The sequence below is a fragment of the Xyrauchen texanus genome, chromosome 42, assembly GCF_025860055.1.
Source record: "Xyrauchen texanus isolate HMW12.3.18 chromosome 42, RBS_HiC_50CHRs, whole genome shotgun sequence".
Classification (NCBI taxonomy): domain Eukaryota; kingdom Metazoa; phylum Chordata; class Actinopteri; order Cypriniformes; family Catostomidae; genus Xyrauchen; species Xyrauchen texanus.
In genome coordinates, this window is record NC_068317.1 from 19,325,612 (window position 1) to 19,352,549 (window position 26,938).

General features: G+C 39.1%; 2 protein-coding genes across 3 annotated transcripts in view; one reads left to right on the top strand and one right to left on the bottom strand.

The window, feature by feature from the left end:
* The window catches only part of LOC127634886 (solute carrier organic anion transporter family member 5A1), a 93,334-nt gene extending 80,088 nt beyond the window's left edge, over window positions 1–13,246 (top strand). For both annotated transcript variants that reach the window (XM_052114621.1, XM_052114622.1), the window contains 5 exons: window positions 537–735; window positions 3,953–4,112; window positions 4,625–4,866; window positions 5,031–5,095; window positions 5,506–13,246. In XM_052114621.1, coding sequence (XP_051970581.1) covers window positions 537–735; window positions 3,953–4,112; window positions 4,625–4,866; window positions 5,031–5,095; window positions 5,506–5,933 — 1,094 coding nt within the window. In that variant the 3' untranslated portion in view covers window positions 5,934–13,246. The remainder of the gene's footprint in view (window positions 1–536; window positions 736–3,952; window positions 4,113–4,624; window positions 4,867–5,030; window positions 5,096–5,505) is intronic.
* A 1,418-nt stretch (window positions 13,247–14,664) lies between these two features.
* Window positions 14,665–25,976, bottom strand: LOC127634887 (cysteine/serine-rich nuclear protein 1-like). The gene is made up of 5 exons (XM_052114623.1): window positions 25,807–25,976; window positions 19,445–19,646; window positions 16,943–17,202; window positions 16,515–16,811; window positions 14,665–16,387 (listed from the first exon to the last, which is right to left on the bottom strand). Exons 2-5 carry the CDS (start codon window positions 19,626–19,628, stop codon window positions 15,383–15,385), a joined length of 1,746 nt encoding a protein of 581 aa, XP_051970583.1. The 5' UTR covers window positions 19,629–19,646; window positions 25,807–25,976; the 3' UTR covers window positions 14,665–15,382.
* Between the last annotated feature and the right edge of the window lie 962 nt (window positions 25,977–26,938).

Here is a 26,938-nt window from a genome sequence, read left to right on the forward strand (position 1 = left end):
GTGTTGCCCTCATGGAGAATGCTCTGACATCACATTTCTGTCCCTGCTCACAGTTTTTCTGTCAGCCCATCTTTGTATCTTCTAGAGACACTCCTCTACCAATTACATCTCTAGACATAATGATAGAGAACAACAATAGAGTCTAACATTTTCTTTTCCACGATGGTCCTCTAAACTGAAATCCACTTATCATACTAATCAAGGTTTCATGCACAGAAAATAGACATGCTTAAATTGTGCATGACAGTCTTACACCCTCTTTCTTTACTGAATGAAACAGGTTGTTTTTGCTATTGTACCTTAAAGACTTCTATATGTAAATGTCCTCTTTTATGATTGGATGAGTTTGTTGCACTGGCATAGTGTAACACTCTTTATCAGAGCAGTTGAATAATGTGAATACTGAAAAGGCTGTAAACATCTGCTCTTGGTTGTGACGTCCAAGACAACACATTTAGGTTAAATCTTTTTAGACGTTACGTGCAAATAGTCTTTTCAGTCTATGCCTGACCAGTCTCTCTCTGTGTTTCCTTTAGGGGTGATTATTGTGCCCAGTGCTGGTGTGGGCATTGTACTGGGTGGCTACATCATAAAGAAACTGAAGCTTGGAGCTCGTGAGTCTGCTAAGCTGGCCATGATCTGCAGTGGAGTGTCTCTTCTGTGCTTCTCCACCCTCTTCATCGTAGGTTGTGAGAGCATAAACTTGGGCGGCATCAATATCCCTTATACCACAGGGTAAGTTAATTAAAGCCATTAAAGCCCTTCAGTGTTCATTTTGATGGATTCCAAAAGGATATGGGTGCCCTGTTTATGTTTTTTGTGGTTCCAGACATAGTGGAATTTAAGAAACACTACACTACAACAAACTCTATATAAGAGGCATATGTTTAGCCCCAGGTGGCAGTGCCATATTTCTCCCATGCATACAATATTTATTTTTGTTTTAAAATTTTCTTTGGTTAACACTTTACAATAAGTTTCCATTTGTCAACATTAGTTAACATGAACTAACAATGAACAATATTTTTACAGCATTTATTAATCTTGGTTAATGTTAATTTCAACATATACTAATATATTTTTTTTTACATTATTTGTTAACATTAGTTAATGCACTATGAACTAACAATGAACACTTTATCCTCTAACATTAACAAAGATTAATAAATGCTGTAAAAAATACAGTGTTTTGTAAAACAAATTTCATGATACATTTATACCTAATGCATTAACTAATGTTAACGAATGGAACATTATTGTAAGCCGTTACCAAACATGGTTTATTTCCAGGTTTAAATTATATTTTTGAAACCCACTGTACAGTATGTCTTCATGTGCCTGAAAATACACAGAAACCTTTTGATGACTAAGCATGTGACCAATTCTGTGGATGTTTCCATGCAGCTACCTTATCCTCTCCCCCTCCCCTTGTTACGTACAGTGTGCCATTTGACTATGAGGTGCATTGTCTATTTCCTGCTGTATACCTAACAAGGCAGCCATTGAGTGACATAACAGGTTTCTTGTGCCAAATTCTTAAGTAGGGAAGTTCGCATGGCCCTGACCAGCGAGACAGCGCAGTTGTAGAAGGCTTGGCACAAAAGTGTGAGGCTCTTTCATCAGATAGAGGTGCAGTGCGAGACGCAGATAGATATAAAAAGTGTGTGTGCGCAGAGTAACGAGTCAACACTGAAATTCCAATTTTGTGTGAATAGTTTGCACAAAATAAAAAGGGGAAGTACACAATTTTCTTGGTGAACTATTATGTTTAAAGCAGTAAACATTTTCAGTCACAGAATGAGAGCTGACTGCTTTTATAGCATGGAGGTCTGTCTTGTTCTGTTTAAAGAAGCAGTGGATAATTCCAATCCCTGCTGTTTCCGTCCATCTTTCTGGCCATGTTATGTCAAGACTGATCTCTCCATTCTGCTGTTGATCTGTGAGGATAATGCAATGTCAACTGGACAATTTGCCATTTGCTCTGTATAATGTGGGAAAGAGTTCTGTTTGAATTTGCCTGGGGTTCCCACAGTTTTACAATAACAGTTTATTGTGTATCTCTTTCCTTATTTCTCCTCTTTTTCTGTCTTTCTCTTTCCATCTCTCACTTCTTTTCTAATTCCCTTTGAGAGAGATGAGAGTTGGAGATTTGTGGCTATGAAAGTCATGTGTATCGTTTATGCAGAGGACAACCAAAACAAATATTTGTACAGTATACTGTATTATTTATATCATGTTTTGTTTTTATTTTTTTTAGGGATGTCCTGATACCACTTTTTCCACTTCCGATCCGATTCCGATATCGGAAATCTCAGTATTGGCCGATACCGATTCCGATCCGATACAGTGTTGTTTTTTTACATAATCAGTTTATAATATCTTTACAGTATTGTGTGGAAATAATTGGGTGTACTCTTTAATAGGCTATGTAAAGAAAAACAAACTGTTAACTACACATTATTTCAATATAAATGTATAGCTTAAGAAACACTTTATTATTAACTAGTATACTGGCACTCCCTGAGTTCTGATTATATGCACCTGCATATCATTAGTGGCTAATCAATGACTGCATAAATAAATACCCCGCTTTCGCACGCGCTCACACACACACACACACACTCTCTCTCTCTCTCTCTCACACACACACACACACACACACACACACACACACGCACGCTTGTTGTGTTTCCATGTTTTATGGGGACTTTCCATAGACATAACGGTTTTTATACTGTACAAACTTTATATTCTATCCCCTAACCCTAAACCTAACCCTCACAGAAAACATTCTGCATTTTTACATTTTCAAAAAACATAATTTAGTATGATTTATAAGCTGTTTTCCTCATGGGGACCGACAAAATGTCCCCACAAGGTCAAAAATTTCGGGTTTTACTATCCTTATGGGGACATTTGGTCCCCACAAAGTGATAAATACACGCTCACACACACACACACACACACTCACTCACTTTCTCACTCTGTGCCTGTTCTCATCGATAGTATTTCTGAGACTCCAGAACTTTCTATTATGTCAATCATGTGTCTTCATTATTGCCTGCATGTATCATAAAATTGTTTTGAGTTATCTCTTTCATCATATCTATACACTGTCTGGATATTACTTGCCTGCTGTTTGCCACTCTGCTTAACTGAATTTACTCACAATATTTTACATCACTGTTTCAATGCTCTGCTCAATAAACCCTGCTACTGAGTTCATATCTCTGCCTCTCCGTGAGTCTCCCGTGACAGCTTTAACTTTTAAACCCTCACCCTTTTTATTCACAGATTAATTCGCTTCTTAATTAAATTCTGGTTAAATGCACCTCCAGTGCCTTTCTGAGTCCATATTATAAGTGAACCGAACTGCTGAGCATCTACAACTGAGATGTTCGTTTGTAGCGCACAAATATTTTGCACGGGTGAAGGCTATAAATAGCCGTGCGCGTGTGTGTAAAAGCACCATTCACTACCGCGCTGAAGCTGCGCGTGCAAGAACATATATGTTTACTTATTAAACACAGCCTATTGCAATTCACAGAGCTATCACGTGGCTTCAAGTGGCTTTGAATAAAATGCACTAGTCATATGAACCGCTTTAATGGTGTTTTAACAGTTCTTTTATGTCATTTTTTAAGCTTGACAGTAACGAACATGACTAACACAGAGTATCGGATTTGGGTCGGGCTCATCGGACCGATACCCGATCCGTCTAAAAACGTCAGTATCGATGCGATACGGATCTAGGTATCGGATCGGGACATCCCTAATTTTTTTAAATGAATATAAGACTTCCAATCCTTCACTTCACTTCCATCGTTTCCAAATAGATCTACTTTTTTGCAAATTGCTTATAAGAGCCTTAAATTATTGTATTTTATTCTCAAACTTCTACTTCTGTTTGTTTTCTTTGTTTTTCATTTTGTTTGTTTGTGTGTTTTTTCAGGCCAACGCTGACTCTGACCCATAGAAACCTGACAGGAGGCTGTAATGTGAATTGTGGCTGTCGGATCAATGAGTATGCACCTGTTTGTGGCTCAGATGGCATCACGTATTTTAATCCCTGCTTGGCAGGGTGCAGTATGGTTGGCAATGACAGCACCGGGGTGAGACACAATAGACGTCCTTCTGGAGATGGTCCATACAGTATTTAAGTTATAAACACAAAAGATTTCAGCACAAAACATACAAAACCAGAAATGTATATTAAATCGTTAATCATCTTTTAAATTACTTGGTGTTCAGTTATAAAGATGAAAGAGATATTTCATACAGATCTTTTGTGTGATTACTACAGAATATCTTCTTAATACTTGATACTGCATCAACTCTTTTAAAAAAAGATAAAACAGACTTGAAAGCCACTGTCATGTCATCTTATCTGTATTATTAGGTCAGAGCATTGCAAATGTCAATTAACTATTTTTTGGGATAACATAAAATATTTTTCACTCTCATGTCCCACATATAGGTTAATGGCTGTTTACACCAATAGAGTCCTATTTTCATAAGAAGCATTGTTATTTTTAAGCTGTTCAGCAAATTGCTGATATGAAAACATTTGTAGAATTACAATCATAATTGTGATGTTAATACATTAGATTTTTTTTCTCTGCAGATCAGAAACTACACCGACTGTGCATGTGTGCAGAGTAGACAGGTCATCACCCCTCCTACCAGCGGTCAAGGCAACCAGCTGCAGCTGGTCATTGTGAAGACCTACCTGAATGAGAACGGGTTTGCAGTGTCAGGGAAGTGTGATCGCACCTGCAACACTCTCATCCCCTTCCTCATCTTCCTCTTCATCGTGACGCTCATCACGGCTTGTGCACAACCCTCTGCCATAATTGTCACTCTCAGGTAACAAGCAGAAATGTGTCATCAGTGTTTGTGAAAATAGTCAATTTCAAGTAAAATATGATTGTGACCACATAAGGGCTTTGAATGTGAAAATCTAGACATTTTGTAATAGATTATATTATAAAGAATGTAATACAATCACTGTTTTTTTCTTTCTTTTGTAGGTCAGTAGATGAGCAAGAGAGACCGTTTGCTTTAGGAATGCAGTTTGTGCTGCTAAGAACTCTTGGTAAGTTACAAAGAAATTCTGAATGCATTCACTGTATGAATAATTAGATAAGACTTATCTAGACTCAGATGCGCTATTAACCCTGTCATTGCATGAGTAATTTACATTATAGGGGTTTTTCTCAAAACAAATATTTCCCTGCAGGAGATTAATGGATGTTTTATCATTTGAAAACAAACCTTATGTCAAACTCCCTCAGCCTTAGTTACTTTTTCTTTTTCTTTTTTTTTTGGCAAATAGCATCACCTAGTGTTTATAAAGGTTTGTTGCATTGATGGCAGCCTAGCAGGAATCATTAGAAATATTAGACAACTAAGATAATACTGATAATATATTAATCAATTAAAATGTTAATGATGTAAAGTTTCCTTTACCATATACATAATTCTCTTCCTCTTCTGCATCTGCAGCCTACATTCCTACGCCCATCTACTTTGGTGCTGTGATTGACACCACCTGTATGCTCTGGCAGCAGGACTGCGGCGTTCATGGCTCCTGCTGGGAGTATGATGTCACTTCCTTCCGCTTTGTGTACTTCGGTCTGGCAGCAAGTCTCAAATTTGTGGGATTTGTCTTCATCTTCCTCACCTGGTACTCGATTAAATACAAGGAAGATCGCCTGGAACGCTGGCAGCAGCATCTTGCGCCTCTGGGTACTGTCAGCGAACTCATCTGCCATGCAGGAGGCCACAAAAGCCACGCTCGCACACGCTCTTGCCCCGTTTTCACACCCCGTCCTGAACCCCCAGAGCAGCCCTCACTTAATCGCGGACGCTGCAGCCAAAGCTGCCCTGGAAATGCACTCAAAGCAATAACCCCACCCATCTGCTCTTTCTAGGAAATGCACACTCGCAATTAAGGCACGCCCTGAATCTTTGCTCCATCTGCCTCCACATGCCTTCCTGTCAGGTGTCCTACTCCATACAAGACAGGACTACCGCACATCCTTTTTTCCGCTTGTCTCCTGCACAGCCTTCAGGAGCTTGATGCATACAAACAGAGAATTTCATCAATGCATACCCACAGCAAATACAATCACATCAAATTAAAGGTGCATTCAGTAATTTTGTCTTTATGTTTTGCTGACACTGAGATGTAGATGCTAGGTTTTCAGTAACCGATGCCACTGTATAAGGGTGTTTCTTCAGCATCGGACACTGTCATGTCCTAGGGGTTGATTTTTATTAAAGCAAACAGATTTCTTAGATAATCTTTTTCTTATTGTTATTTGAAGTTTACATTAAAAACTTTTTACCAGGCCTTCATTGTTTATTTTTGGTACTTTTCAAAATACCTTTTATGCAACGGTTTTACTGTTTGAAAATTAAAATGCATTATAAAAATGTAAAATGTTTAAAACTATGATAATCTAAGAGCTGAAATAAACAAACCACTTAAATATTTGTGTGAAAATTATATATATATATATATATATATATATATATATTTAGGTTTTTTTTTTTTTATTATGACTGTCCAACGTTTGAGGCGTCATTTCCATCACACACACACACAAAAAAAAGAAAGAAAAATACTGTATATATATATATACAGTATATATATATAATATGGGGCAAATTTGTTTAAGTTAGCATACTTGTTACCAAAGTTGATAAAAGTGCCAGTGAAGGGCATGCTTGAAATTAAATTAAATAAGTGATCAGTGGTAAATGTCACTTGTGAGCAGAGTATTTTTATTGTATATTTATAGTATTTTTATTTTCAAACAAGCAGTACTTTTACCAAATTATGCAACCAAAAAAAAGGGAAAATAGAATTTAATTGTGTGTATTTAAGATACATACCAATGTGAACTATGAAATTATCCTTAGCAAGACAAAGGACTTATTTCAAAAACCTTATAAATGTAATTTCCATCACCATCATTTCCACCAGAGAATTCTATTAAACAATGCAGTATTTGAGATGTGTGGAAATGACCATGTGGTGGGATTTGTAATGACTTTCAGAAGAAGAAAAAAATGACTTTACAAAACTTTACTTTTTAAAAATCCACAGTGCAGGGGGCCTGGGTAGTTCAGCGAGTATCGACGCTGACTACCACCCCTGGAGTCACAAGTTTGTATCCAGGGTGTGCTAAGTGACAGCCAGGTCTCTTAATCAACCCAATTGGCCTGGTTGCTAGGGAGGGTAGAGTCACATGAGGTAACCTCCTCGTGGTCGTGATTAGTGGTTCTCGTTCTCAATGGGGCACATGGTAAGTTGTGCATGGATCACAGAGAGTAGCATGAGTCTGCCCATGCTGCCGAGTCTCCGTGGTGTCATGTAGATGTGTGGATTGACTGTCTCAGAAGCGGAGGCAACTGAGACTTGTCCTCCGCCACCTGGATTGAGGTGAGTAACTGTGCCACCACGAGAACCTACTAAGTAGTGGGAATTGGGCATTCCAAATTGGGAGAAAAGGGGATAAAATTAAATATATATATAAAGAATAGCAATCCACAGTGCAATAAGTGCCCGACCTGAAGAAACACCCTGAAATACCCTATTCACAGTCGGCCATTATTAATTTATTCTGCTATTGAATGTCCAATTACAGGAGATTATTGAGATAAAGCAGGTGTTTGACTGGATATTTGATGTCAACATGACAGCGCTCATAAATGTGCACCCATTACCATATGTAGAATAAAGCAGCTTTTTCTTTGAGACTGAAATTACTCAAATTTAAAATGTCTATGTGTGTAGATTAATTTTAATAAAAGTTTTTCAAAAATACTAATAATTTCTTTATCAGACTTTCTGAAAGTTTAGCAGTTAACAAACACATATCACTGAGTGCACCTTTAATGTAAAGTACTTACTGTAGTGGTGTTTGGAAGACATATTATGGTGCTAAAATGGGGGAGGGGAGGACATTTTTTCTGTATATATTTTTTAAATTTCAAGATAATATCAAAGATGTACCACAAGCACAAATCAGTACTATGCAAAACTGTATGACACTACGGCCTCCACGATGCTTTCTACTGTAATATCTCCATTCAAAACAGTGTCCCTACAGCAGAACAGCTTTCATGTGAAAAACATAAGCTCTTTTTACATAATCTTTCCATATACAGTGGTGTTATTACCTCCTTTTGGCTAGTTAGGAGGGGTTGATCAACGTGCATGTGACTTGGGTGGTATTCAAGGAGCTGTACTGGAACATTTCGTCTCCTTCGGACTGATCACACAGTGCTATAATTTGAACAGTGTCTCAAACTGCCCGCTAGCAGAGAAGTGTGCTGGCTAACAGGCAAAATCACTGTGTGAACCTTTGGAGAAAAAACTTCTGCACAGTCTTCATATTTATAATCACTCTGTCTGTCTGCATTGGTGACAATTAGCAAAGTGAATTTTAGTGATCGACTCGCTTCTTTGAGTTTTGCAATGCTGAGAAAATAATTGTTTTTAAAAAGTCTGTAATTTCTGTTGAATACGATGCTAACATGTTGACTTGTTGTCTGTCTGGTCCAGTATCAGATCTTAAAGGAGTCTTAAAGGGACAGTTCACCCAAAAAATGAAGCTTCTGTCATCATTTACTCACCCTCATCTGGATGGAATGACATGAGGTGAGTAAATGTTCATTAATGGGTGAACTGTCCCTTTAAAAAGTGATTCAATTACAGATCGGTGACTCAGAATGAGGAATGTGGGACAGGATTCAGTCGACCCCTCACCTGAGCATGTTTGAGAAGCTTTAGCGATAGCATTTGTAAAGCTACAGCAGAATCAGAGATTCTTAAACTTTGGATAGAGAGCTAATAGCACTTATCAGCTGTCTTTAATATCAGCAGAAACACATGCTCTGGCTGTGCAACCAGTTCCCAGTGTGAAAAAAGCGTGATCCACAAGCAGTGGTTTTAACCCTATGCACTAACTACATTATAATCCAATTTATGCCTTATATGAAAACCCCCAAATGTTCAGTAGGCCTATCCTTGTAATCAGTAATGAGTTTATTAGACTCAAAGGAATAGTTCACCCAAAAATAAAAATTCTGTCATGATTTACTCACCCTCATATTGTTGAAATCCCAACTTTGACTTGCTTTTATGAGTTTTCACACTTGGTTCAATTGCCTGTTCCGAACCCGAGTTCGATTGCTCCCCCCTGCCCCCGATGGACTGTGTTCACATTATATATTTGTATCCGAACCGCGGTACGCTTGCGTCATCAAGCTGCAGCTGGTGCGTAATCGTGTTGCTTGATAACCGCGAAATGAAAAGGCGTCAAAATTCAATGAATAGACTTGCTTGGTTCACATTTGTTCTTCTTTTTTTTAACCTTTGGTTTTGTTTTCAACATCAAGATACAGAAACACACTTGCGTCTGTCTGCAGCAAAAATACTGAAATCGTTCAAAAGACAGCGGGCTGTCCGCCGAAGACAATTTTTGCGAAGGCAAGCAGAAATCATCTCTCTGCTTGCAGTGCGTGTTTGTGTGCGTGTGTGTCAATCCCGCTTTTCGTCAAGGTAAGTGTATACACACGCACGCACGCACGCACGCACGAAAGTAAACTCTTTCCGCTCATTTTGAAAGTGACGCGTGTGAGACTGACGACCACATTATACGTCATCAATAGTGGTTCACTTCCGCGGTTTGGTTCGATTGCGTTCATATCAGCAGCGAACCGTACTGGAGTTCACATGAACCGTACCCCAGACCACCTTTTTAAGCGGACTCGAGTACGGTTCGCGGGTGCGCACCCGAGTTCGGAAGACAGCGTTCACATCATCCAAACGAACCGAACTCTGACGTCATTCGAACCGGGGTGCGCACCAAAAGTGCTAGTGTGAAAGCCCCTTAATGACTTTCTTCCATTGGAAACTCGTTTTAAGAACTGATATCCTGTCATCATTCAATTTTACTGCATCTTTTTTTTTCTCCATATAGGACAGTGAATGGTGACTTAGACTAACATTTTGCCAAAGATAATTTCCTTTTATGTTTCAATGCAGAAAATAAAGTCAAAAGGGGTTTTGAACAACATGAGGATGAGTGAATTTTTGGGCGAATAACCCTTTATGCAATAACAGTTGATCAATATATAGTACCTACAAAGTCATGAATTATTTGCCGTTATCCATCAGAACTGCTCTGTTTTATTTCATTTATGAAATAGTCACCAGATTTATACAGGACAAACATGGTTGTTAGATACTAGTGCAGCAAGCAAACAACAAAGCCCAATTTATATCGTCTCTACATTAAGAGCCTCTGTTGGTTACAGAAGTAATGATTTTGTAAAAAGTGCTGTATTGTGATCACAATCTCAAAACCACATTATGAGTACATACTTTTTCTTTTTTTATCTCTAGAAGTTGTTCACTGTCAAAAGTTTTTCATAAAAGATCATGTTAACCAGGATTTAAAATGTTAACTCCAGTATTAGAATGTGAACAAATTTAAATCTGGGGTGTTTTAAGTTTAATCAACCCCAGCTGTTGTTTGAATTCTGTCTTGGTTCTATTTTATTGACATGTATTTACTGAAATAAAGAATTTAGAGAGAAGCGGCAATGGAGAGGTCAAGCGCTTGGAACAGTACATGCATCATTTGTGAACAGTTTATTTTACAAATTCCTAATAACTTCATGTTATTAAAATAACTAAAATGTCAGTTTTCCCGCTCTTTGATTTGAGTAGTGACATGAAAATCAAAATCCATTTAATTCTTTTGCTGCGTATTCTCGAAAGACGTCCTCAAGTCTTTGAGAAAAAAATGCGCCCTCTGCCGACAGGTTTGGCTATCGTCCTATTTCACCGATTAGTTTAGTGGTTCTCAATCTGTTGTACATGTAACAGCAGCAGTATAAAAAATAATAAAAATATAGATTTTATTCAAATGTTTTGTATGATTTATTTCTAATGTGCGTCTATAGGATTCATTTATAGCCCACTTTTTCTTCTTTTTTTTACATCAGTATTGCAGGATGTGAATAAAGTTCTCGTTGCGCGCGGCTGCGCTGTCTCTACACAGAAAACAGAACGGCAATCACTGATGCGATCGAGGGAATATCCGTTTAATTTATACATTCTCAGACTTCCTTAAAGTCTGTGAGCTTGATTTCAGGCGATCTTAAATGGTGCTTTTGACTCAAAAAACACTTGAGGGGCTTTTCCACTGCACGGTACAACTCGACTCAACTCAACTCTGCTTGCTTTTTTGGGGGTTTTCCACTGTGGATAGTAACTGGTACCTGTTACTTTTTTTTAGTACCACCATGTCGAGGTTCCAAGCAAGCGGAGCTGATACTAAATGTGACGTCAGAATCCTGCAAATCACTGATTGGTCAGGGAGAATCGACACATGACATCAACCCGCTAGTTTTAAAGTTAGCAACAGCGATAACAGTATTGTTTGTTCACGCGACTTTCGAATTGTGAAAAAAGAAATGGCTGTGCACAAAACCACGCTGTGTCAATAAACGAGATGCAGGCGGTCCACTCGTTAGCGATGAACGAAACGAAAAAGTCTCTTAGGAAGTGTATCAGCTATTGGCCGCACACGACTACCATTGGACCTACCAACAGTGTAGGGAAAAGTTTAAAAAAATTAAAAAGCTACAGAACCAGTGGAAAAGGGGAAGTGGTTCAACCAAATGGATGCTATCTAAACTGGCGAGCAATGGGACGGAGAGTGCCCTGGACTCGATGGAGGATGGCATGTTTTGTTAAGTTAACTCTACTCTGCTTGAAAGCTTCACTTTATTAGTTGACCAGCTACTGAAAGCTTGCTTCTAAAACAACCAAGCCAATTTAACTGCTTTATGCAGCACAATGAGCTAGTAGCAAACAGCTAGCGGTCGTGTTATTGTTTTGGTCAGTTTGTGTCATGTTTAAGATGATGTCACTGCAGTAGAGGCGGCGCAACTATGACAATCAGCCTATAATCCCACCCATGCTGAGGAGGCACTGAACTGCAGTGGAAATGCAAGCTCAGAAAGTAAAGCGAGTAGAGTCGAGTCAAACCGTAGCGTGCAGTGGAAAATTGCCATTGGTTGGATTTGGCTGTGATTTGTTTTTGACTTCACTGGAACATTGTTCGGATGAGGGACAGCGAAATGGAGCAGGTGTTTGACAGCTGTGCGTAAGGTAGCTCTATTTGGCGAAGATTGCCGTTATGTCACCTATGACAGAGTCCGCCTACAACTTGAAAAATAATACGTAATTAGACAAGTTTTAAAGTTAACGTAAAGGCATGAATAAGAGTAAAAGTAACCTCGGATAGCTTACTGCAGCCGCTGCTTTCATTGATCACGTGCACATTATCACATATTTTTAAGGGTGATGCTAGTTAAAGAATTGTTGGCATTGAAAAGCAGGTTCTAGCAATGCCTAGGCTACAAATGTCTAAATATACAGCTCATTAGATAGTCTTTTGTTTGAATTGGATTGCAAAAATTCGAAATGTTAATATTGAATGTGCTGATTGTGTGAACGACAGGAATATTAATCAAATATGGCATTGTGTTTGTTGCTCACAAGTCAAGACTATGCTCAAAAATGTATATTTGCCAAACGCTGAAAAATATTTAAGTGAACATTGGTGGTGAATATGTGGTACTTGAATGTTCTGATTTGATTAAAGGTGGTACTTGGCCTGAAAAGTTTGAGAAGCACTGGAATAGTTTGTCTCCTGTTACTTGAAAATTGATCAAACCATATAAATACATCGTCATTACCAATTCTTTCTAATATTTATAATGAAGTATTTTGCAAAGATCAAAAATATTTTTTATATATATTATTTGGGGTGTCTGGGAATCTAGATTAGCAACTAATTTTTACTTCAACTCACACACACACACACACACACACACACGACAATGAGAGATTTATGAAAAAGCTGGAATTTTATTTTGAAGGAACAAGCTACTGTCAAATGACGAATGAAATGAACAGCTTGAATCTGTTAAGCGTGAAAATATATAATATAAAAAAAACTGCTTGGTTTTGTCTTTAGTTTCATTTAAGCAGAAAATATATACAACAGAAAAAGGCAGAAGTAAAAAAACACTTTGAAAAGCATCATAGATCAAAACATACATCAATCATGACTAATAAATACCAATCATTTCCATTTCATTGTGATGAGGTGATACATCTTTACAATGGAATAAACTGGACTTTAATGAATTAAGCCATGCCCACTTGGCCATGGAAATTAATCCATGAAACTAGTTTCAAGAACAGCACATGAAGGCAAAAAAAAAAGCAAATACATTTCTGATTGTGCATTTTTGCTCTCCAAACGCATGTAGTACTGAGACAAATGTATGAACCGGTCATGCAAATACTCCTAACATGTTGTGCCAACAGCTGAAGTGTGGCTGGTCAGATATGTACATTGTCTCGGATTTAGTTCCTCTCAGCTCATTCAGAAACACAACCCTTAAATGTCTTCATTTTGAAGTGAAAATGATATGGGCAAAACAAATGCATTTTTTTTTTTGCATAATATAATACACGTTGCATAATATATGCAGGATTTATCCACAGAACGTTTTTAAAACTACTCATTTATACCCACAAAATTATGTTGTCAGTTGTGTCTGCCCAACCATTCTGAGTACTAACAAATTTAGCTTGGTATATTCATTTAGGTATTAACATTGTACAGACATCTGAAATTGGAAATTTCTGTGCCTGTGTTTTCACTATGCTGTAACCTGGCCAGAAAAGCCTTCAAGCATAGGTTTGGCTATATTAATATATTACAAATGTTTCAATAGTTGAATAACATTGTAGATTTAATTTAGTAATAAAATAATTTGTAAATAATACAGATTAGAATTTTCTCAAAATCTACATAGTTACAAAATGTTAATTCTCTATTATCATAGGCAATATCTCAGTCTGTAATGAAACAGACCCATAATTCTGATTTAATTAATAGGTAAATTATACAGCATCAGCTACAAAAATGCATTCATTAGACTGGATACCATGGCTCCTCATGTTAACAGGCACAAATAGTAAACATTTCTTCTTTTTTTCTTTAAACACACCATTCGTTTTATTGCCCAACACTGAATAAATTAAATTACCACTGAAATGCTAACTGTGAAATAATTTAAACAAAGTGTTACTTCATAGCAATATAATAGATTATTAAATACTTTGCTGTTGGTGTCCCTTCCTCCACAACTACAAATGAAACATTAATAAAAGACAAAAAGATGTGCTTCACACAGGTTAATGTATTTAATGTGGGAAATGTGACCAGAGATCCCAAAAATGGTCAAATAAGCTGCTTATTTCAACTTCTCCAGAGCACAGTGTGGCTCAGATATATTCAGCTGGCATTCGGAGATAAACAAAAAATAAATAACTCTGTAAGAATAAATAAAATGCAATTAGAAATAATGGTCAATAGATAATCACAGTTATATGCTTTTCTATAATGAATGTGACTTACAACTGAGATTTCTGTGGTGTGTATAATAAATTAAAGAAAATGCTTACGTTCACCTTCTGCTGAGGATCCAACACCAGAAAATGAAAAATCTTTAACTCAGAGACAATAGTGTGAATGCAAAACTGACCCATCTGTTCTCTGATTGTTTTTTTTTTGTGTGTGTGTGTTTGTTTGTTTTGTTTTTCACAGATAAAGTGCTAACTGTGGAGCCTCTGGGGGATTTGTGTACCATTATAAATCCCAAGGAGCTGTTTTGTGGAACAGGAGTCTTCCTCTAGCTTTGCAATAAAAGTACAGACCACCCTTAATCTCAAGTCCAAAATTGACAGAGGCACCCAAAAACGGGGCCATTTAAATGTTCTTTGTGTTTTGTTGAAAATTCTCAGAAAAAGGCCAAATAAGATCCATAACAGCTATGGTCAAATGCGTTACTTTCAAAAGCTAGAAAAAGTCCCTGAGATACATAATCAGCATTATTTCAAGACTCCTATCTGTGCCCCTTTTGATTTCATATAAAGAGCCTTGGCAATAATAATAATAAAAATAATAATAAAAATAATAATAATAAAAAATGGTAAATTATAATACCACCAATGTGGGTGAGAAATTCTACACCTTCCTGGCCATATGTACAAATATTCCAAAATCAGTCATCCAGAACTTTTTTTCAACTGAAATGTTAGTTGCCACTGAGATGGCGTTTATAATAATGATAAAGACTGTTATAAATTAATGCTTTGCTAACATTTTCAAGGCAGATAATGCAAATATTTATAGCCTTGGATGGAGGGCCATTATTGGCATTCATTTACAATCCCCAAATTGTTCTATACAGTGATCATACAACAGCTATGTCCTCATTAGACCTTTACAGACTCCATCACTGAAAGCTTCATTGCATCCTCAAGCATCTGGTTGTCCGTGAAGGTAGCTGGGGGTTCTGGGACAGAATCGGACAAGCCAATCAGAGATTCCAGGAGACAGGTGCCTGGGTCGGCAGCTTGAGGAAGGCTGGTGTAACCAGGCAACTGGAACTGAATAAAGTTGTCCACATTCTCGTACTCCTTGAGGGAGTTGTAGAGTGAGCTGGGTCCCAGACAAGGGAAGCCATCAAAGAACTCAAGGTCTGATTCTGAGGAGAGGCTCAGGTCCATATAGCTGGCTGAGTGATCGATGGAGGGAGAGGGGGTGTGGGGTACAGACCCATTGTGGAATAGATCATTGCCTTGATTAGCATTCTCATCTAAGAGCTCAGACATGGCTGTGCGACTACTATCCGTGCAAGAGTCTGGTTGCGACTTGCTAAGCTTATTGTCGCTGGGAGAAACATCTGCCGTGCTAAAGATTCCGTACCCCACAGATGACAACTCACTCTTTTTCTGCTTATACTCACAGTTGTCGTTGCAATGCTCAGTGTCTCTACTCCTAACAAAGCAGTCTTCATTGTCTGTATCACTAAAGCTTAGAATTCTCTTAAGTCCGTTTTCATCAACATCTAATGACGATTGCTTGCACTGAGAGCTTTTGACGACTTCAGAGTCCTCGCTCTGGCCTGAAGAACTAGAGGAATCGGTCATGTCGCTGCTACAGCTGTTCTCCCCTGCTGCTACAAGCTCCGAGCTAAAGTGAAAGGCAGGAGATTCTGGCACTGTGCTGCACTCTGGTGGACGGCCTGTGCAATCTCGCTTTTCTTCGAAAGCAGTCTCATTTTCTGTCGTGTGCTCCTCCAGACGCTTCTCCAGCTCTAGCTTCATGATGGTGTGGATGTAGTGCGTCTGAACTCGGCTAGAGTTGAACTCGATGCGGCCCTCTGTGTTTCCACAACCGTCTTTAGTGCATCCACATGGGAATGATGAGTGGTCCATCTGTGAAGCCAATAACCACATTACTTTAGCGTATTCGGTAAGCGATACCTGTAAATATTACCCTTAAACACAACCGAGATTCAATTTATAAAGGCTCAAGGAAAATCTACTGGGAATGAAGCCCTACCTGACACTTGATCCCAGCCAAACTGCAGCTGCAACTTTCTGGCTCGCAGAAGCCCTGGCAGTTACATCCGCAGTCCTCTCTTGATATACGCAGCTCGTGCAGTTGCCGCTTCTCCTCTTTATCAATCTTCTTAATGCCAGCTGCTTTGAGGATGGTGTGTCTTTTTTTAGAAGGGTAAGGATGCAGGAAGGATCCATCATCCAAGTTTACTCCACTAATGTCGATTTCATCCTCAGGGATGTCTTCAATCGTCAATCTGTCAGCCTCTTCGGATGCTTGGGTACCATTTTTGGTAAGCTGTCATAGGAAAATGATTTGCATGATTAGGATTTTATACTGCTCATATTTTGATTTAACTTTAAAAATACATAAAGTGAATGTTGATTAGACACAATTTGTTATTTAGTGACAGTTCAATTCAACAATACCTTCAGCTTTAGAGCTTCCAGTTTTTCTTCCCTCATCCTGTTCTTCAGTTTCTCTCTCCGTAGATGCCGCTGTTCTACCGCAAACTCAGCTAAGGTGTAGCAGCGCTGGGCAATGTGCCTCTGCACCATGCCCAGGGTGCAGCCTCCACGACTGGGCACACTGGTGAAGCCCTGGCAGCGAGGGAAGAAGAAAACCGTAACCTGGTCAAACTGCACGTTGCCTCGTCGTGTGCGCTTGGCCTTCTTAAGGATGGAAGTGGCTGAGGAGAGGGAGAGGGAGAGAGAGAGAGAGAGAGAGAGAGAGAGAGAGAGAGAGAGAGAGAGAGAGAGAGAGAGAGAAAAAAAAGGTTAAATATAAGACGTCTCATTACAAGGTTCTAGTCTGGCTGAGTAGGTGGACTTGGAATCATCCAAGGGAAAACATTAAGTGGAAAAATTCATGCACTGAATTTCAAAATGGAAAATAAAGAAGCACATGTCTGAGAGTGTGTTGAGAGAAGATGAGAAAGAGAGATGGGTGAAAAGTGAGTTTTGCTCAGTATGTCATTGGGGAGTATTTGAGTACGAAGAGTGCCAGGTTTATTGGGTGGACTTGGAGCGGGTGAGACTTTTGTGTAAACAAGACCATGTAAACTTTATTGTAGCTAATGCACTAAATCACCACAAGATGGCAGGCCACACATAGCAAATCACAGTAGATATATTCTGTCATTCACTGACACTACAATAACTCAAGACAAAAAGTACACGATTTCACCAATCCAAAGCCCAGCTGGGAGTTTTCTGTACAATCCAGCCATATGTGAAGACAACTGCATTCCTCCTCTCTCTCTCATGTCTGACAAAAAATCCACCCAGGAATTTCCCCTTGGCGCTGAAGTGTGCAGAGGGACTGAAGCTTCAAAGGATCACAACCCAGTGGCTGATCTGGAAGTTTGAGGTTTCTGGAGGCAGTAAAGGGCATTCAAAGCAGAGTTGCTTTTTATATACTCAATATTTTTTTAAGACAGGCCATCTCTGTACATCCCCACCACCCCTGAAAATAGTTCCTACTACTAGCCAAGATTGACAGCCAGTGAATTAGTCGATGTCAGAGGTCAAAGCATCCCTTACCTAGAGAGGGAATTTTCTTCCTTGCACACTATACAAGAAGACCATATGGGAATAATCTATGCAGTTTGTCCATCTTTTCATTGGAAATTCCATTTCCTCTGTGCGGAATACTTAATGTTGAATTGTTAACCTATGTCTGAGAGAGGAGCACTTCTCCCCCAGGGCAACTGGCTCACCGATTGTTATCTGGAGTGAACAGAAGGGAATGGATCTTAGTGTCCCCCACAGCTGGTTTACATTAAACTTGCAATCTGGTGGGAACCCAAGCACATTTTCAACTAGAAGCCTGTGCAAATGTTTTACTCTTTTCGAAGAAAAACAATTATGATGAACAAACCCAAAAAGTACAGTGCATACCATCTAAATAGTCCCACCTGAGATTATGTGAAGAGTCACCTCAGAAATACAAAGCATGTTATTGTTTGAAGAACAGATCAGCTCTATATATTGTTCTCAAGTTAATTTGCATTGGCTTTGGAGATGCTTCTGAACTAGAATGAACAAGCTCTGACATTTTTCAGCTATGAAATCAACTTTTCGCCAAAGACACAAATGTTATCCATTAATGACATTCCTAGTCAAATGTGCTTTGATTGAACTACTGTATGTAATGTATAGTACTCCATTCATTCATCAGGATACATGCAAAATGTAATGCAACTTAAATAAAAGCAAGGCCACGAAGGATATACGTAAAGTCTGTTCAATAAGTTGTAATGTTGTTCACATTGATCCAGATTGTTTAGTCTATGAAACATTGAATAAGTATCTCTCCACACAAATTCCAGTTGGCAAAAAAAAAAAAATAAACCCTCCAGAAATAAAAATGATAAGTGACCACCTTTGGACCAATACAGTACAACCAAATAAACAGACTGTAATGAAACTGAAATATGGCATCTGCCTTGACTAAGGTCTATTCTACCACACTCTCCATTTCATAAACACAACCAGACAGCCGTATCATTTCCCTTCCTATTCCCTTCATCCTTGCCTTTCTCCTGCCCACCTCTCAGCACCTGTGCTGGGTTCATGCCCGGCATTTAGACAAAGCTCTGCCTTCATTCTCTCTCCCTCACATGGCACATTTGCTGGCTTCCTGCCCTGTCATCCTGGGAAACTCAACTGTTTGCCTTGCCTCCTTCACCCTGACCCAACACACCTCACACTGCAGACCACCTTTGGCTTGCTTGATGGGTATACAATACTGTGGTCAGGTAAATGCACTATATCAAAACATCCAGTGTGCGAAATAGGTTCATAATAAAACCCTGACTCTCAAACAACATCTTGTCAGGAAGGGCACGGAGTGGCTTACACCAAGATAAGCCATGCAGGATTATGAGCTGTGTTGTGTTCCATTATCAGTTGTTCAGGAAGAAAACTCACCATTAAATGATGTTGCTGGGGAGCTAGGGTTGCTGGGGCTCGAATCCAGGGTGTCCGAGTAGCAGCTCTCCCCATCTGAGTCCCACTCGGAGTAAGCAGAGGAGGAGAGAGAGGAAGGGGAGGATGAAGAGTAACATGGGTCCTCCTCCACCTCCTTGTACTTCCTCTTGAGAACCCCGCTCATGGCGCTATTGTTGGTGGTCTGTGGAAAACAAAAGATGGAAAAGGGTTATTAGAGCATTTGCATAATAAGCAGAGCCATTAACATGTTTTCCATTACAACAAAAATGTACATGGTTACAAAAAGGACAGCCTCCTGAAAGTTAATTGTAAATTCTGTACAATGCTCACATATTCATCAGTGCAATCTGGTCTTGGGCGATGGCTAATTTGTTTGGCTATGGAAATTATTTTGTCTTGCAGCAAGTAGTGCTTAGATAATTTCTGTTCATGTGGATGTGGTGTGAAATTCTCTGCCCTAATAGCAACCAAGCGTCCAGTGATTATTTTAATACAGGCTATGAGCATTTCTATACAAACAACTGGCTGACCGCACTTTATGCTGCCTCCTAGCAGTGAGGAAAACAGGAAGCAATCTATCACATCCCTCCGATGCAAGTCAACAATTATAATACCCTTAACCCTCTTCCAAATTCAATCAGTTATACACATACATTGATTAAGAGGGGGGACTGAATACATACATTTGCAAGGAGGGAATTTAGGTTAGCCCACTCAAAGAATATACAATTGTGGAAGTTACACTTAACACACTGAATGCATTTTATGAGACTCTGTAGTGAATGTGTGTACAGCTTGGCACAGTAAACATGTTTATGTAAGCCCACTGCTCCAGTGGAGAGGTATCTTATTGGGTAATAAAAGAAATCAATCCTTTGGCAGGAATAGACTAGCCAGTACCCACTGGCTTTTAAGGGTCAGATCGAGTGCAACAGCAGCGTTTACACAAAACCATAATTTGATACTGGAGGTTGAGGACTCATTTGTTTCTCTGCCCTGAGATAAACCCCCATCAGCTAGTTCACAGATCAGGAATGTTCATGCTGAAACAGGCAGAATGGAAGGAAGTAAGAGGTTTGATTTAAAGATAAGGAGTTTTCTCTTCTACAAAACTTTCATTTATAAAAAGGCGTGACAGCTTGTCATTAATTATTTGTCATTCTTAGAATTAAATAATATTCTGCCAACACTGTGCAGACAGTGCTACCATTCAGGGTCCATTTTTTTTTCTTCTCCCCTAGATGTCTGATGGTATGTGATAATTAAAAGTAAATAAGTATTGCAAAATGAGGCTTGTTCTTGCCCACACAGTGACTTTGTCTATGGTGTGCTATCTACCAGACATTATAGCTAAATAACTGAATCATTCCTCCATAGAGTGACTAACAATATGACTCACTATACAAGTCTGTAGTGTGTCTAATATTCTAGCCTTAGAACTTAATTTTTCTCTTTCACAGTCCACTTTAATATAAAGTACCTTAATAAAAAAAGATGGCAGCAAGACAATATTCCAGAAACATGCAATAAAATAAAAAACAAATATCTGATAGAGAAATACAAATTCAGTTCAAACTGACCTCCCTAATTAATAGACTTTCACCAGCATCTTTAGACTAGAGTGCAAAAGACCTCCGTTTTCTAAAGACTGAGACAAATAAGTTGCATGTGCTTTTCAGACATTAGTGCTGCTGATGACAGGGCAAACAGCTGACTTGACACTACAGGCCAAGGACATCATCTATTTTTACTTGTGAAGACAAGTATATGTCCAGATCTGTCCCCATTTGCATGCAAACAGAGCAAGCGCAGAGAAAGCAAATCCTTTACATGCTTCATCTTGCTTGAAAACAAGCCGCTTTCTGCACAGACAAGCCCATGGACGTCTGCAGGTCTTGTGAATGGAGCCTTTTCATTATAGCCTAATTGTATATAAAAGAGATATAATATGAGAGAGAACTTGATTCTTCTCCATGTGTGTGATGACAAAGCAAATAGCAGAGAAATTCTTCCTAATCTACTCATTTGACTGGGAAATTGGCTTTGGACATTACCCAACACAAAGTTGAGACATGATCTACTCATGCTTGGCACAAGAGAGCACCTGCACACAGCATCTGGTGCTTGTCTATTCTGTGTTCTTGTCACAGCCCTCCCTTAAATGTAGATTGCTGGGAGGGCACATGGATTTACCATTACAGTTCCCATCCTTCTGTAAAGCAGGAGAAAAAAATAACAAGAAAGATTCCCCAAGGACAGCATGCATGCTTACCAAGCAGAGGAGTTTTAATTAAGGATTTTGGACATTGGGGAGAGGGGGGAGGACATCTCGGAAGATATGGAGATAGAGGGGGAGAAAGAGAGAGAGCAGGACCTGAGTGTTAGAAGTGGGTCATTGTCTCTTGACTGCAGCCTACCTGACAAATTGATTTGTTAATCTTGCTTAACAGGCAGAAACAATGATGACAAGCTAATCCCAGGAAGAAGGGGGGGTATGTAAGGGGACTGGGGTGCTCAGTTGGAGACAGTCTGGAGTTTGTCCGGTTGCCCTCAAACACCAAAAACATCAATGAAAATAAAGAAGAAAATAAAAGGTAATACAAAAAGAGCAGTCTGTCTACCCCTAAATCTGCCATGGAGCAGATCTGGATTTGCAGTCCAGAGTGAAAGAGACAGCAGGCACTGTCACCAGCAAGATATCCCAGATGCTTTGACGAGGCTGAGCAGGTGAGATGTTTGCACTGGCCCATAAATTATGCAGTGCTGCCCTGATGAGGTATCCTCAATGCTGCCTTCAGCAAGGCAAGCAAATATAAATCTTGTGCAGTGGGAAAGCTAGAGCTTCCACTTAAGCAGCAGACTGCTGAAACTGATCTCTAACAACTTTTAGAGCAGTGTTGTGACGCTCAATGTAGCATGCAAGCATTAACACACAAACACATTTACACAAACTTCATTGAAGCACACACAGGCAACGAGTGGAATCCCGACCTGATCTTATGTAAGAGAGTAGACTTTGCTCCTCCAGCTCACAGCTTAGCACATCCACACAAGATAATTGAGCAAGCAGCATGTACCTCACCTAAACCGATCGTAGCTGGGGAGCAAAATATTTAAAGCAATCTAAAAGTGTGGCTCTGAAAATATATGCATAACAGTGTACACTAGGCTGATCTTAAATGGATCACTGTTGCATTGGCTTCAGGTGTACTGGAGAAAGGTGGTTATCACTGGCGAGATAATCAAATCCAGATAATACAGAGGTGAACAGCTGCCAATGTTACACCAGCATCTAGACAAGAATTTGTATAGTCAAGAAGTGCTCTGCTTGCTGGTCAGGCCATTGAAACTACTGCCAGGGTGAGGAGGAAGAGTGTTGTGTTGATTATTAGAACGCTGGGTGCTCACCTATGCCAGAGATATTCTGTTCCTGAGCCTCATCCCATGCAGAGTACACATTCATCCCAAATAAGAGCATGCACTAATGTGGGAGGGTGGTGTTCGGCAAAAATTTTAAACAGATAAATAATCTGATGTCTCCAGGCCACAGGAATTCTCCTCTGGCATAGTGACACACTCTGTAAGAGGAAAATGGTTTGCTCTATTCCAGATGTGTCTTGGAACTCCAAACCACTATTCCCCAAGAGAAGCCACCTCAGACAGGCATATCCATAAAAACACCTGATGGTGCGTATAATATATATAACACGCATCAAAGGTTGCGTTATAAGGCTGGAGATGTAGATTTGCCTCACAGCCCTTTAAATAATAGCTGTACAGTCCTATATTCATCACACTGAGTATTTCCAAACCTGTTAATTTACATGTTTACCATATAAAAGAAAAAGGGACAACACTAGCAAAGACAGAACAGATGATGCCCAAGACTTACAAAGACTCTGAGATTAATAAACATTGAAAAGACAGTATAAATCCAATATACTTCAGACTTAAAGACTATAACTATTCATATGAAACAAAATACCTTGGCAAGAGATTTAAAAGCTTACAGACTTTTTGAACCAATTTGCTGCTCACGTTTTTAAGTCAATGAGTGGAAAATATGACAGCCTAGGAAAATGCCTAACCTGGAAGAGAGATTTCCACTCACGGAACAATTTGCATCGATATCCGAAATGCAAACTTACAAAGAGAAGCTTCACTGAGAAGTCACCGGCTTGCTGAGTTTGATCTAACTAACCTATTTGTGGGAGGGTCAAAACAAATACTAGCTGTCTTTACCATTGCTTACAGACTCCCAAGGGACAGTGTATGCGTGTCTAGAGTGGGGGAGCGCAGGGGTCAGCTAATGTCTGGGGCACTCACTGGTACCTCACAAGCTGGGAGGAATGCTAGAGAGTGACAAAACAGATGGGTCACCTCTGCTTCGGTGCTTTAAAGACATCAGAATCCCCCATCACATAAAAGCCACACACTGAACTACCCCCACATAGGAACACTCATTCTGGTGGGTGTTACTAAAAAGATACCATGTAGTGATTTAGTGACTAAATAATGCAGACAAGATCTCACAATAAAGGTATGTGTAGATTAGATGAGACACGTGAATACTGACAAGATGGGAGGAGGAAACTGCCCAGACATCCACACCAGATGTACACATGCCATTTAAATCAGTTGATTGGCTGGTTAATGGGAAGGCTGTATCCACCACAAAACACGTGCAAGCTTGCACCTCCTCAAACAGGAAGTAAATAATTAAAAAAAAGAAGGCACGTTTATCTTTTATGAGTCCTATTCGATAAGTTTAACAACATTACTCCAAATAAAAAAAAACAGCAACACTGCTCCTTGCAGTCAGGTTGTACTTATTATTTCAAGATAAATGTATGCATGTATCGTGACTGGTGGACCACCATAAGTGCCACACACAATTTTAAACAAAAACAAATAAATAAAAAATAATTTATTAATAAGGTTAATTTATTTTTGATTATTTAAGAAAAATAAAGTGATAAAAAAAACGGACCTGTATCACGATCTGTGTATAAGCGGAGTCGTTTTCACAAACAATCCGAGTGAGGTCGCGCGAGAGACAGCAGCAGCATTCCGCAAAACGGACGGAGCAAAATCTGCGCTCGCGCACAAAGAAACGCGCGCGACAACATTAAACGTGTACAAAAACCTGCTCTTCTACAACAGATATAAACAAGTACAAATACAAAAATCACGTTATCACAATATACTAGGACATTTGACCTTAAGTTCACAGGTGAACGCAGTAACTTTCATTCTCAAACATTCAATCGTTTACAAACAGGGATTATATTACCTCCCTGTTTTAAAGTCTACCGATCATTCAAGAACGCCTTAAACATCGATGTTGTAGGCTACTTCCAAAGACAGGGGAAAAAAACCTAAGCATCATGCCATTAATATGCAATCAACGACAAAATGACAACCCTGTGTGAAATGAGAACATCAGATTACATTATCACTCAATTATTCCAATCACGCCGTGCACAACGTGTTACGGTGGTTGCTGCTGCCACCCTCTCTCGTGATGACCTGATCAGCCCTCCTCACATCATTAATCAAATGATCAAGAGGGGTCTGGCTGCAGACATGCACTCTTATTACTCGGTGACGTCACTGAAAAGTGCATATGAGTGCAGGTCTGAAGGCAAACTCTATTAAAATGATACGGTGTGGTACCTTAAGGAGTCGCTCTCGCTTCAGAAGACTCACCAGCACTGTAAACGTGAACGAGGAATTCACTCACACATACACACATCCAAACCAGCACTTGCAGCTTATCGGACACATACAAGGTCCACTATACTGGAATTCCGCCAATGGACCGATTCAGAAACGCCAACCGCTGTTTAAACGAATAATCATTTTGTATTATTATTTTAATCAAGCCCAGCGACACAAACTCATTAATCACAGCCATTTAAAATCTTGAATGACACCACATTTAGATTTCTTCTGAACACACGCGTCTCTATTGTACTGTAAACAAGCAATTGGGTAAAACCCGTTAACCGTAACTCGTTCACATTTAATGAAAAAAGAAAGCAGAGTTTGTTACTTAAATTAAATCATATGTATGTAAAAGGCAATGTATGGATTCATTAAACTGAAACGCAAAAGCGAGACAATAGCGACTAATGTAAACTTTAGTTTTTTATGTCAAGGTAACACACAAACATGTCCTTTAACTAAACTACTTAACAATGTTACACAACATATTTTACCTGTCTATGTTGACGAGGGAAAACAACATTCAAACTATTTGGATGGACCCCAGCATCGAGATTTGGCTATTAGACAGATTACAAGTGTAACGTTAAACACCGCGGACCGCCTCTACTCACCGATAATGTATCCGATCAGCATTAGTGATCTCACAATGGAGTAATGGATGAACCGATAATAATCCAAGTGATACGATTGCGTTTTCATCCGAATAGAGACCCCGTTCTGATTGTGTGCCTATTGTGCGCTCGGCGTACAGCAGCTGAAGCTGTTCCTCTTGTCTGAAGCCGACGGCAGAGCGGCGCAGTCTTTTCGTCAGTGGAAAACTCCCTCCTGGCTTGTGACGCAGGCCGTGACACAGAGGGAGAGACTGCCCACGCGCCGCTTCCTGCCTTCCGCGCGGAGCGACACTCCTCTTGGCGCGTGAGCATCCTGACAGAAAATGTAAATCACTTGATAGTAAAATTATCGAGCAAGGACCGGAACACAATATCCACCGATAATGTGAAACAGTAAACCTTTCATGGCCCTTAAAAATGTGTTGTTGTAACAATAGTTTCCGGCATAATACTTCTGTTAGTGTTATACTGTAAATTCATATTACATTAATATGGCATCTCCTTCCAACAGTGTGAGAGCTTGTGTTTTATGACAGTGGTCCCTAATAAAATGTAATCACATTTTCATTGTAATATCTTATAAGTAAATTTTGTTTGGTTATATATATACCTACTTTAACTATTTTTGTATATATCCATTTTAAAAGAGAACTATAATTGTTAATACAGTAAATAAATGGTGTACTTATATTACACTTTATAATTAATAGGCTATATATTAATTAGAATATTATGCTAGACTGACAAAATAAATTAAACCTATTTAGTTTGATGTTTTATGTGTAGTTATTGAGTTAGTTTCCACTGAATTATTGAGTCATAAGACATGTAAATCTGTTGCATTTTTTTTTAGTAATTCTTGTAAAACTATTTCTTAACATATTGGTGAAAGTGATGCAACTGTGCTGTTTTGACTTTAGACATGGACACAGCTCTCAAGCATAATGAATAAGGAATGAGAGTACATTTAAAAGCCTATGTTTCCTTATTTACTGGGGTCAAAGGCAAGTTCAACTAAGATGGACCACAATGTTTTAAATTTGAGATCAATTCACATATTTCTGATAGGGTTTCTATATGGAGACAGACTTCATTCTGTACATCACGTTTCCTCCTGCCTAACCAATCCCTA